Source organism: Vulpes vulpes, chromosome 4, assembly GCF_048418805.1.
Source record: "Vulpes vulpes isolate BD-2025 chromosome 4, VulVul3, whole genome shotgun sequence".
Classification (NCBI taxonomy): Eukaryota; Metazoa; Chordata; class Mammalia; order Carnivora; family Canidae; genus Vulpes; species Vulpes vulpes.
Genome location: NC_132783.1, coordinates 55,025,271 through 55,038,105, shown reverse-complemented (window position 1 = coordinate 55,038,105; position 12,835 = coordinate 55,025,271). Strand labels below are relative to the sequence as shown.

At 35.1% G+C, this 12,835-nt stretch overlaps 1 protein-coding gene across 3 annotated transcripts in view; it reads right to left on the bottom strand.

Annotated features, from left to right (window-relative positions):
• Positions 1-3,032: 3,032 nt before the first annotated feature.
• KLHL8 (kelch like family member 8) overlaps positions 3,033-12,835 on the bottom strand; it is a 72,408-nt gene continuing 62,605 nt past the window's right edge. For 2 of the 3 annotated variants that reach the window (XM_025998122.2, XM_025998123.2), the window contains exons 7-10: positions 8,869-9,037; positions 8,474-8,633; positions 6,044-6,245; positions 3,033-5,797 (exon numbers count right to left, since the gene is read on the bottom strand). In XM_025998122.2, coding sequence (XP_025853907.1) covers positions 5,674-5,797; positions 6,044-6,245; positions 8,474-8,633; positions 8,869-9,037 — 655 coding nt within the window. In that variant the 3' untranslated portion in view covers positions 3,033-5,673. The remainder of the gene's footprint in view (positions 5,798-6,043; positions 6,246-8,473; positions 8,634-8,868; positions 9,038-12,835) is intronic. The other variant, XM_025998124.2, reaches the window with a different exon arrangement.

The following is a 12,835-nucleotide window of genomic DNA, read 5'->3' as shown; positions in this document are numbered from 1 at the left end:
GTGTCTATATACAGCAAAAGGCAAAAGACAAGGAAATGATTGATTCAGGACAATAGTTACCTCTGAGGAGGAGGGCAGACTGGGTACTGGAATTGAGAAGAACAAGAAGGTACAGTCAATACTATCAGAAATGTTCTAGTTCTTAATTACAGAATGGGTACGCAGGTGTACAATTACTTCCATATTGCATATATTTTTATATATGAATCAAACATTATATAAAGAAAAACAGTGACCAGTGGTTGCCAGAGGTTGGGTGTGGTGGGTGGACAAAGTGGGTGAAAGTGGTCAAAAGTACAAACTTCCAGTTATAAAAAAAAGTCCTAGGGATATAATTACAGCACCATGACTACAGTTAATAACACTGTGTTATATATTTGAAAGTTGCTAATACGAGAGATCTTAAACTTTCTCAACATAAAAAAACTTTCTCAACATAAGAAAAAAATACGAGAGATCTTACTTTCTCAACAAAAAAACAGATCTTAACTAGACTTATTGTGGTGACTGTTTCACAAAATATACACATCGAATCATTATGGTATACACTACAAACTAGTCAACTATATCTCGATTTAAAAAATTAAGTAACTGGGCAGCCTGAGTGGCTTAGCGGTTTAGCGCAGCCTTCAGCCCTTGGCATGATCCTGGAGACCGGGATCGAGTCCCGCGTCGGGCTCCCTGCATGGAGCCTGCTTCTCCCTCTGCTTGTGTCTCTGCCTCTCTCTCTCAGTCTGTGTCTCTCATGAATAAATAAATAAATAAAATCTTTAAAAAAAATAAAGTAACCAAAAAATAGTGATCAGAAATACTTTTATATTTCTAAGACACTATGAAAAAGGAAATCATCTTTCCTTAAATGTACATACACTACCTTGTAAAAGCAGATGTACAGAATAGCTGGTTAAGTGCAACAGTAGGATCTTTTGGTCACAAAGAATACTGGTCAACCACTCATTAGTTGTGGATCTTGTGAACAAGTCATTTTATGTCTGAATTTATTTTTTAACTGTAAAATACAGAATTACTGTAAAGATTAAATGTTATAAAGTGGTATAAACTACACACTTAAAAAAATAGTTATTCTCTCCTCGACTATTACCAAATTTAAGAAACCAGTTATAGGGGCACCTGGGTGGCTCAGTCAGTTAAGTATCTGACTCTTGATTTCAGCTCAGGATTTTGGGATCAAGCCCCAAGTTATCAGTTTCTGTCTCAGACGGGAGCCTGCTTGAGGATTTCTCTCCTTCTCCCTCTACCCACCCCACCTCCAACACATATTCTAAAATAAATAAATCTTTAAAGATTTAAAAAAAAAAATTTTATTCATGAGACAGACACACACACACACACACAGAGGCAGAGACAGAGGCAGAGACACAGGCAGAGGGAGAAGCAGGCTCCATTCAGGGAGCCTGACGTGGGACGCGATTTCGGGACTCCAGGATCAGGCCATGGGCTGAAGGCGGCGCTAAACCGCTGAGCCACTCGGGCTGCCCTAAAATAAGTAAATCTTAAAAAAAAAAAAAAAAGAAAAAAAGAAAAAGAAAAAAGAAACCCCTATATTCTACAGAGTTTGTTCAGGTAGATTGAACTTAGCCTCAACCATTATTACAATGGAGGAGAACTTTCTGAAACAACAAAACCACCAGAATTTTTGCATCAAATAAGGTTTCCCCTCAAAGAAACTACATACTGAAGTTACTTTCACTCGGTGATTTTAGAAATATTCCATTGGAACTATTTATTTGTGAAAAAATTGTCCAGCAAAGTTAAACCTTAATTTTTGAGGATAGATTTCCCTGTTGTAACTATAAAATATTTTAATCAAGTTTGATGAATAAAGTACACGGGGCCACAATCAAGATTCTGGTCAAAATTAACATATGACTGGGAGGCCTGGTGGGCACAGTGGTAGAGCATTTACCTCTTGATCTCAAGAGTTGTAAGTTCAAGACCTATGCTGAGTATAGAGATTACTTAAAAGTAAAATCTTAAAAAAAATTTTTTTTAACTAACATGACTAAAATGAGTGACAAGACTAGTTCTTTTGGATGCCTTACAAATGGAGTCTTCTGGCCATTTTCAGAAAAATGTTTAGCAATGGCAACATAATTGAAAAAAAAAAACAGGCTTACTTACTTGGAAGGACAGCATTCATCCTAATGCATAAAGAATCTCATTTCTATACAAGTCTGCAGTTGCTGAAGAGACAACTGCTTTAATCAGTTACTAATATGAGTGAAACTACTTACATTAGTTGCCTACATCCTTTTTTTTTTTTTAAAGTACGCTTCACATCCAACGTGGAGCCCAGTGTGGGTCTTGAACTTACTACCCTGAGATAAAAAAAAACAAAAACAAAAAAACAACCCTGAGATCAAGACCTGAGCTGAGATCAAGATTGGATGCTTAACCAACTGAGCCACCCAGGTGCTCCTAAACATCCTTTATATGATAAAACATGTTACAGCCAACCTATTAAATCAGTTTCAGGGATGGAAAATAAACAATTATATAGTTTTGATAAGATTCTGTAAAAACACTCAAAAAATGAGAAGCAAAGTTACATAGACCTTATAGAAATTGCTATTCATAATAGATGTAGTATATTTTGAACCAATAAATAGTACTGATGTGAATCCAACTCTGAACTCAGTACTTGGCAGTATATATGATAATTATTTTGATTAGATGGAGTATTTCTATACAAATTTATATTCAGTTTTAAGAAAATATTATAGAGAAGTTTTATTGCAACTTTTAACTCCACATAAGGAAGAGATAGAGCCAATGACACCCCAACAATTTCTTTAGAGGTCTGATGTAAAAAAAAAACACAAAAATGTTCTTTACTGATAAGATACAAATCAGATTCTAAATGCATTCTCTAACATAGAGGACATGGAGAAAAAAGGAACAAAAAAATTTGCAAGAGGAGTTTATGTAATTTCAACAATCTCTTATCTAGGCATTTAAACAGTATTATAAATTCAAAATTTGTGTGAGGAATAAGAGAAGAAATCATACTCTTTTGAGGGAGTACAAAGTTTATTCAAACATTTAAAATAATTTAATCAGTTATACAGAGTACAGTGAAATTAATCAAAAACAATATCAAGTAATTTGTTTTTAAAGTGATAGTACAATATAGGAAAGCAGTGGCTTTAGTGATTTTATAGAAGATTCACACAAAAGCACCTACAATACTACTTGAAGAAATAATAATATGCAAATTTTCACTTTTTCTGTTTTTCTGCTTACCATTTCAAAATTTTATCTCAATTTTCTATCACTTTTTTGGTATTCTTATTAACATCTGAGTAGAAATGAAGGCTTCACAATTAAGTAGCCATATTATTCTAATACTGTCATCTCTTTATTCCTATGAATATAATCATCTTTCAGTTGCATGAGTCCTTCAGCCTGATTCTCATTTTGTATCTCAAAGAATGTTTTTAATAAACTGTATATATTGATCCCACTATTTATCTTTTCATACCATTGTCAAGACCTTCAAGACTATGCTTCTAATGGTCTATCAACACATAATATAACCGACAGCCACATGTTTTCTTTACTTCCCTTATGAATAGTTCCTATTTTATTGATAGCTAGGGTACCAATTTAGTATGTTACATGACTACAGTATAGTAAGACCAGAAATAGAAATTTAACACCCTTTTGCTCCTAAACTCTGCACACATGACAAAGGCAGAAATATGTTAAAGAAAAAAACCATTTTAAATAATCTTAGGAACAATGAGGTCATGATCCTCTCTCTCACAAAATAAATATAACAAACATACTAGTAACCATAGCCAGACAAGCATTATAACACAAGAATTCCATTACACATAAGAAATAGACTGTTGAAGCCAGGTGTTGAGATTTATACTCCACATCCAGCTGGTTATAACCAGTCCAGTGAGTGCTAGAGTTAAATGCTTTGGGGACTGACTGAAATATGGTTTTAGTTATACAAGAAAACACTGATTCAGATCCAGCAAAGACTTATGAACTTGCCTACTGGCTGATAGCAAAAAATGGCGGAATTGGGGAACTCTTAAATCTACCTCATGGAAGACCTTTATCTGTGAGCCTGAGATCCTCTTACAAATTTTTTCTTTTTCTGGTCTAATATATCCAGTAGACACTGGCTTTTGTAAATGTGGCTTTCTACCCTATTATACTAATAAGCCCAGGCTGCCTTTTAATGAGGGCCATCAGAGTTACTAGGCAATGAATTTCAGAGCTGGATGGATGGGGTTAACGTTCCTCATTGCCCAGCTTTCCTGTCAACCAGCAAAGAACTATACTAAATTCTGAGGCATGATGACAGGAAAATTCAGGGAGGCCTGGAAGAGAGGTACCAAAGTGCATTGAAAATACAAAACAGAATATTTTAATATTCTTCATAAATAGTTTTACAAATATTTACATATAATGAATAGGCCACTTTACATTACTGGTTAAAACTAGGAAGAGCTATTAAATCAGTAGGTTAATCAATCCTGGCTTCAAATAATGCATTGAAATATTTTTAATTGAAGTTCAATAAATATACTGAAGGTGATTAAACAGAAAAACAGTTTCAATCTTTTTAACAATATATTTTATTGGTAATAATGAACTTGAACTAATTAGTAAACCATAATCTATAAAGAATTTTTGTAAAAATGCATTCATTTTCTGATAATAAATACATCCAAATTCCAGTTTTTTTAAAAACCAGGATGAGGAAAAGAACAAAATGGAAAGACAGTAATCCTGGGCTCAAAGCCAAATGATTAAACCAAAGAAAGAAATATTTTCAGATTCCTCTCAAGGAGTCATGGAATGGGCATCATTTTATCTGAAGGTCTCTCAACTGGGCACTAGAATAATACCAACTCTAAAGCCTTTTCCTCTAATATTTCTTCTGTTTCAAATTTTGCTAATATGAAACAAATGCTTTTTACATGAAATTTAAAAATAACAGTATAAATTCAGATGGAATTAGCTCAGGTAGGTATTTGGTGCCCTAAACAAGTCAAACTGAAATCAAGGGCTCTTTACAGCACTCCTATAAAGCTTCTGAATATTCAGCTAATGGCACTGAGAAAGACTAAACATTTTTTCTACTTCTATAAAGATCCAAGAAATTGACAAGTCAACATCTAGAAAAAAGCAAGGCATAAATTCATCAGCACCGAAGAGAAATGATCTTCAAAATGAGCAGGTCTTTTATGTGTTGTTGAATAGGTTCTAATCTCCCCTCAAGGAAAAGTCCACTGCCTACAGTTAACACTTCTGGATAAAAGAAAAGGTAAAACTCAGTAAAATGGTAAAAATCATTTCCATTTTACATATTGATTTATCCAAAATGCTTTAAAGAGGGATTTCAAGATTTTGATACTACTTTAAACATTTTTCAGAGGAGGTATGGTTTCAAGTTAGATTGTTTTTCTTCCCTATCCCATTATTTGCTAAAGTGGGAAGTATCAAATTTACTTTTTTTACTAATAAATCTTCAGCTACTGTCTAAATGTTGCATTTAGTCACAATACAACAATTTCCATTTAAAATAAGACTCTAGTGGTAGTGAAAACTGTTCAAAGGTGGTAACACAAAATCCTGGTTGTCTTTCTCACATATCAAATATAACTAAATTGTTGGTGGCTGGAACTCAAATCACATACAATCAACCACATTATTGGATCCATGACCTACATCTCGAATTTGGCTAGTTAAACAGGCACACACAGCTACGCCTGCTCCAGCTCTGCAGTGAGACACAGATCCAACCAACTCCCACCTGAAAAGACAGGAAAAACAGGTTATCTTAATGCATGATTTACTTTACTCAAAATTCTAACCAAAGACAAAAACTCCCTGTTATTGGGACTGGTTTTAAAAGACAGCAAGTTTCCTCAGGGAACTTAGATAAATAAAACATTTCTAATGTTCTATATTAATGGCTACATCTAGCAGTGTTTTAACACTCTGGAGTAATCTGTTACCGGAAGATCCCATTGAAGCATACAGAAAACATGAAAATTACCTATTCAGGACTGGATCAAATGCTTCCACTGTATTTAAGTATGCATTGCCATTATGCCCACCAACTGCAAAGATTTTGCCCATCACTGTTGCAATCCCCACTCCACCCCTTGGAGTGGTAAGTGCTGCTACATAATCCCACTTGTTGCTTCGAGGATCATACCGCTCAACTGAACTTAGAGGAGAATTATCATCAAAACCACCTATACATTAAAAAAAAAAAAAAAGATTTTAAAAATAGTACATTTCATAGAAATTAACTATTAAATCTCAATCCAATAGCTTCTCAGCCCAATCTTTTAAAAACATTTTAGGAAATAGAAAAAATCAAGGAAAAAATTCACCCCAATGCCTATCATCACCATCAACTCCTATTAGACATTTCTACAATTCGAGATAACTTAGATAGTATTGTACCTCAATACTAAGATTAAAAATCTGAAAGTAGAAAAAACTGAAGTTCCTATATCTAAGCAGATAACTTAGAAGGGAAAAACCCCCACAAACATTCATATAATTTGTCTTTAACCTACTAGAGGCAAATAAGACAGTACTGAGATTCTTCTCTGTGTATACATTGTGTATTATATATTTAAACAGTTAGAGGGCCTGAGAAGAAAATAAAACTATCCTAGTTTTATTAAAGTTTTCCAACTGTTTCCCATAATGCTGTAACTGCCATCACAATTACAGAGATGGCTATGATTGAACTTTCACCAATTTTTGCCAAAACTACATCTTCATGCTACATACTCTAGATGGTGACAGTTCTCTCTATACATCATTCTAACAGTGTTACTTATTATATTCCTGATGGTTAAATATAGAGACTTATTTTGACAGTGTTCTTTCTTTTAAAAAATAAATGTGCCTCTTTTTAAACTCCGTCTCTGTCTACATGAGTAATCACTCTCTTCATCAACTAAGCCTATTTTCCCAAGGACAGGAAGTGTTGCTATTATGATCAGTCTATTCAGAAACAAGGTCAGTTAAAAAAAATCAACAGTTAATTTCTCTAATGTGTTTAATTAAATCAACTTAACTGAAATAAAATTCACCAATTTTATGCATATAATTTGATAAATATTATAAATGTGCACAATAGTATCCTCACCACTGCAACCATGATACAAAACATATTTTCATTATAATAAAGCTCTCCTAAATAGGGAGCTGTGAGAAGTAGCAACTGTGTACTGCAAGAACTCTGGTTTCTCATACACCCAAGTTCAAATTCTAGCTTTATCACTATGAAATAAATTATTCACATTGAGTCTCTGCTACCTCACAGAGCTGTGATGATCAAACAAGAGCTAAAGATAAATTATGTTATCTCTCTTCTTTAGTACACATAACCCCTGGAATATTCAGCATTACTTCTATTGTTTGCAGATATTTCAATGCTAATGATACCCCACACTCTCTTATCAAGAACTGTTAAGTTATGTAATACCAAACAGTTTACATCAACATAAGTGTGACATATGCTAGTTATAATGTCTCTGACCAATTTCTTTCTCTGTAAAGAAGGGAATTACTAATCACAATATTGCTCCCCATTTACTGGGTAACTACAAAGTACCAGATGCAGTTTGAAATGTTTCTTATATCTTATCTAAATTTTAGAATAATTCTCTCAAAAATAATTCTCATTATTCCCATTTCATAGTTTAAAACCGTGCTACTGGGGACACCTGGGTGGCTCAGTGGTTGTGTGTCTGCCTTCAGCTTAGGTCATGATCCCAGGATCCTGGGATCAAGTCCTGCATCAGGCTCCCCGTAGGGAAGCCTTGCTTCTCCCTCTGCCTATGTCTCTGCCTCTCTGTGTGTCTCTCATGAATAAATAAATAAAAATCTTAAAACAACAACAACAACAACAACACCCTGCTACTTAATGTGTGCTGAACAGACCAGAAGCAGCGTTGATTATCAGTTGGGAACTGTTAGAAATACAGAATCTGGGCTCCTTCCTTGCAGTTTAACAGTATCTCCAGAAGATTCATATGTTTGAAGTCTGAGAAAGCACTGCCCTATGGTTCCTTCCAATTCTGCAATTCAGTAGGTCAACAGCCATTATGCATGTTGAAATAACCATTGCTGTGCTTTAAGGAATCAACCTAATTCCCTTGAAATGATGATGGAAAAAAAACATTCTTAAATCTGCAAAGATTTTAGCAAAGCATATGTGTCCTTACATTAAAAAATATATATCTTATTTAAATATAATCCTCTACTTTAGATATATTTACTACTCCTACTAAAAATATGAAGGTAGAAATTTTAAACGTGAAAGATGAAGGCATAAACAAAAGCACAAATGTGGATCTTAGTCATTTGAAAGCAAATTTTAAGACTAATTCCACTTGAGCCTAAATGTTATATAATTTATGGTACTGTATTTTCTTAAATTAGAGAAATACCAACTACTCACCAACAACATATAAGCAACCATGGAGCTCACTAACTCCATTGCCTGCTCTTCGTTGACCCATTTCTTTAACTTCTATCCACTTATCCAGATGTGGATCATACCTCTCCACACTAGACAAAGAAGCTACTCCATCATTGCCACCTACTGCATAAACATGGTTCTAAATAAAGGAAGAATAAAAACACATAACATTAGATATTTATTTATTTATTTATTACATTAGACTTTTAATTGATGTATATGTAATGGTAGACCAGATGTGCAAGAAAGCATGTTTCATGAGATAATATGGTGTGCAATCATTATCTGCATCCTGGAGATAAGAAGATAGCAGACCTTTCTTTATTAGGGATGTGATACAATGCAATCCATAAGCAAATTGTCACATAACTTACTATAAGAGCCACAGAGCCAACCCCTCCACGGGGAGTATTCATTGGTGCCACTGTACTCCACTGATCAGATTCTATGTCATATCTCTCTACATCATTGAAACAAGTGTTGTCATCTAACCCTCCAATTGCATAAATTGGACCACCCAAGGAGGCCAAGGCAATTCCTCGCCTGCAAAGACAATAAAAATGCACTTTAGTGTCCGGTTTTGTTTCCAGAAAAAAAGGTAATAAAAATATCATCCTAAGGAAGTCATTTACTTTGTTAAAGATCAGTGTGGGCTTTTTTCCCCATTATTTTTAGATTTATCAAACGTTCTGAATAGATGGCTATAAGGTTGCCAAATTATGCGACTGTATGTGAACAGTGCCCTCTGGAGTTTTATAATGCATAGTCTACATCTACACAGGTTACTTTAATTTCAAATGAAATAAAGTGAAACCCAACAAAATACTATATAAATGGAGTCCAAAACACAATTAGCAAAACACACAGTTGCATAATGAGAGATTAAATAAATTGAAAGAGATATTTTGCTGTGGAGGTCAGAAATCAATCTCATTTCTAAATTCATATATTTGCACAGCACGTGTTTTGACGAAGGGTATCATGGTACCACACAAAAGAACATCAATTTTCATATTACAAGCTTTATATCACATTGTTTTACTTCTGAAGGGCATTTATTTTTCTTCTTGGAAGGGAGACTTAGCCCTTGTGAAAAGCTAATTCACTGTAATAGTAATCAGAAAAAATAATTTCTTAAACACTGCAGCAATAAAAAATTGAATTATTCTAAAACTATAAACTGCCACTGACTTTGTATGTACTTTGGATAGTGTACTTTATAAAACTCGACCTTACTACCTTGCTTCTTCATCTGTAACCCATTTGAGAAAGGAGTAGACACAATTGATATGGAGATAATATAGCTAAGCACTTAAAACAGTGATTGGCCTATGTTTAGTGCTATGTATTAAATATATTACTGGAGAGTGCAGCTGTTCAACAGAAATTCAAAGCTTACCAAGAGAATCCTAGGAAGGATTCTTAAGGGTAAGGTTGTTACTCATTTTCAATCCTCTTAATCTCTTTTGTCTTGAGTATAGAGCAATGACTTATAAAATACTGTGGCTATAAAAATTCGCAGGTGTGTGAACATGTGGTGCACTCCAGAACATACAGGTGTTATATAATGGCAGATGTGTGCCTAATAAATATTCCTCCCCCTCACCATCCCAAACCACAAGAGTATATGACATTATTAGTTATCTCCTACTCCTCAAAACTCTTGATTTTCATGAAATCACACATTTGAATTCCCTCCCAAATCTCTAGCTGATGCTATTTTGTTTCCTTTAATCGGTGTCTTCTTTTTTACCCTACCCCATCATTAAATCACCACGTTCACTAAGGCCTCTTATCACTTACATGCTCTCTCCTGAGGCAACCTCATACTTTTCATGGATTTATGATAACTCAAATATATTTTTCCAGACACATATCCCAACTTCTACCTTAAATTAAATCTGTCATGCTAGCTCTTGAACCTTAATTTTTTGCTTTTAGAGCAATGAATGAGGTTGGCAGGGGTGGAATAGAGGAAGACGGAGAGAAGGAATCTTAAGCAGGGTCCCCAACACAGGGCTCAATCTCATGATCCTGAGACCATAACCTGAGCTGAAATCAAGAATTAGACGCTTAACCAACTGAGCCACCCAGGTGCCCCTCTTCAACCTTAACTTTAACCTGAGATGAAACTCACGGCCTACTTCCCTGTAATAGGCAAATTTTAAGATGTACTCCCCACCCCCCAGTATATTCACCCTCTTGTCTTATTCCCATGCTTATACTACATTATATGGCAAAAAGGAGATTACTTGAATGGCCCTAATCTAATCACACAAGCCTGATTAGAGTTTCTCCAGCAGGAGACAACTCAAAAACTCAAAGAATGAGATGGATTCTGCATGCCACTGCTTGTTTGCAGACAGAAGGGAGCACCTGGAAAGGACCTGAGTGGCTTCTAGGAATTGGGAGTGACATCTGGCAACAGCCAGTAAAAATGAGGAACTCAGTGCCACAATCTCAAGGAACTGAGTTTTATCAATAACCTAAATGACCTTGGAAGCAGATTCTTCCCCAGAGCCTCCAGAAAAGACCTTAGCCCAGCCTACACCTTGACCTTGGCCTTGTAAGACCCCATCAAACCTGCTGGACTTCTGATCTATGGAACTGTGAGCTTTAATAGATATTGCTTTAAGCTGCTAAGTGTGTGGTAAATGGTTTCACAGCAATAGAAAACTCATACGCCTATCACAAGGGAAATAACAATTTTATCCTGTTCATTGACTTGTTTTTTTCTAATACAGAAAATTTTACCACTATCCATATCCAATTGCTTAAGCCAAAAACTGAAGAATCAACCTTGTTTTTTGTTCTTTCAACCTTCCACATCTGAGTATCATAAAATCTTTTGATTATCTCTCAAATATTTCCTCTCTTCTCTATCCCAACTTTTTCCACTTTAGTCCAAGCCACCATTATTTCTTGACTAAAATATTACAATGATCCTGTTGGTCTCCCAAGCTGTTTTCACTCTGCTCCTCCTCAAATCTTTTCTCCATTTCATTTCCCTGCTATTAAAACGTGTGTGTGTGTGTGTGTGTGTGTGTGTGTGTGTGGGTGTGTAAAAGCTCACCAGATAAAATTAAAAACTTCTGGCAAGCCTGAAAGTCCCTCATCCTTTCCTTTTGTTTCAGTCTTGTTTTTTCACACCATTCACCTTGATATTTCAGTCACACTGGACTTCCTTTATGCTCTCTGCTCTGTTGACCTCTAGATTTTCAGACTTCATCTCTTTCCACCCATCACCCTTCTATCCACCAATATCTAACCAGGATAAATTCTTCTATTCCTTCAGATCTTAAATGGAACTTCAAGATTTTCTACACTCTCAAGCCCAGAATTATTGCCCTTGGGGTGCCTGCATGGCTCAGTTGGTTAAGGGTCTGCCTTTGACTCAGGTCATGGTCTCAGAGTCCTGGGATCAAGTTCCACATCAGGCTCCCTGCTCGATGGGGAGTCTGCTTCCCCCACCCCCTCTCTCTCTCTGCCCTTCTCCCCGCTCATGCTCTCTCTCAAATAAATAAATAAAATTTTAAAAATTATTGCTCTTGTAATTATGTCTTTATTTGTATCTTTCCTTCTTGAATGTAAGATCTACAGAAGTAAACCCATAAGATCATGACAGGAGCCAAAATCAAAAGTCAGCCACTTAATGGACTGAGTCACCCAGTCACCCTTGTTGCATTTCTATACACTAATAATGAAACAGCAAACAAGAGAAATAAAGAAGACAATCCCATTTACAACTGCACCAAGAAGAATAAAATACCTAGGAATAAATCTAACCAAAGAGGTGAAAGACCTGTACTCTAAAAACTATAAAACACTGATGAAAGAAATTCAAGACAACACAAAGAAATGGAAAGACATCCTATGTTCATGGGTAAAAACAAATTGCTAAAATGTCTACTACTCAAAGTAATCTACAGATTTAATGCAATCCCTATCAAAATATCAACAGCATTTTTCACATTTTTCACTAGAATAAACAACCCTAGAATTTGTATGGAACCAAAAAAAGAACCTGAATAGCCAAAGCAATTTGAAAAAGAAAACTGGAGGTGTCACAATGCCAGACTTCAAGTTATATTGCAAAGATGTAGTAATCAAAACAGTATGGTACTAGCACAGAAACAGAAATATAGATCAATGGAACTGAACAGAAAGCCCAGAAATAAACCCACAATTATATGGTCAATTAATCTTCGACAAAGGGGGAAAGAATATGCAATGTAAAAAAGAAAGCCTTTTTAACAAATGGTGTTGGGAAAACTGGACAGCAACGTGCAAAATAAATAAATAAATGAAAGAAAAGAAACTAGACCACTTTCTTTCACCATA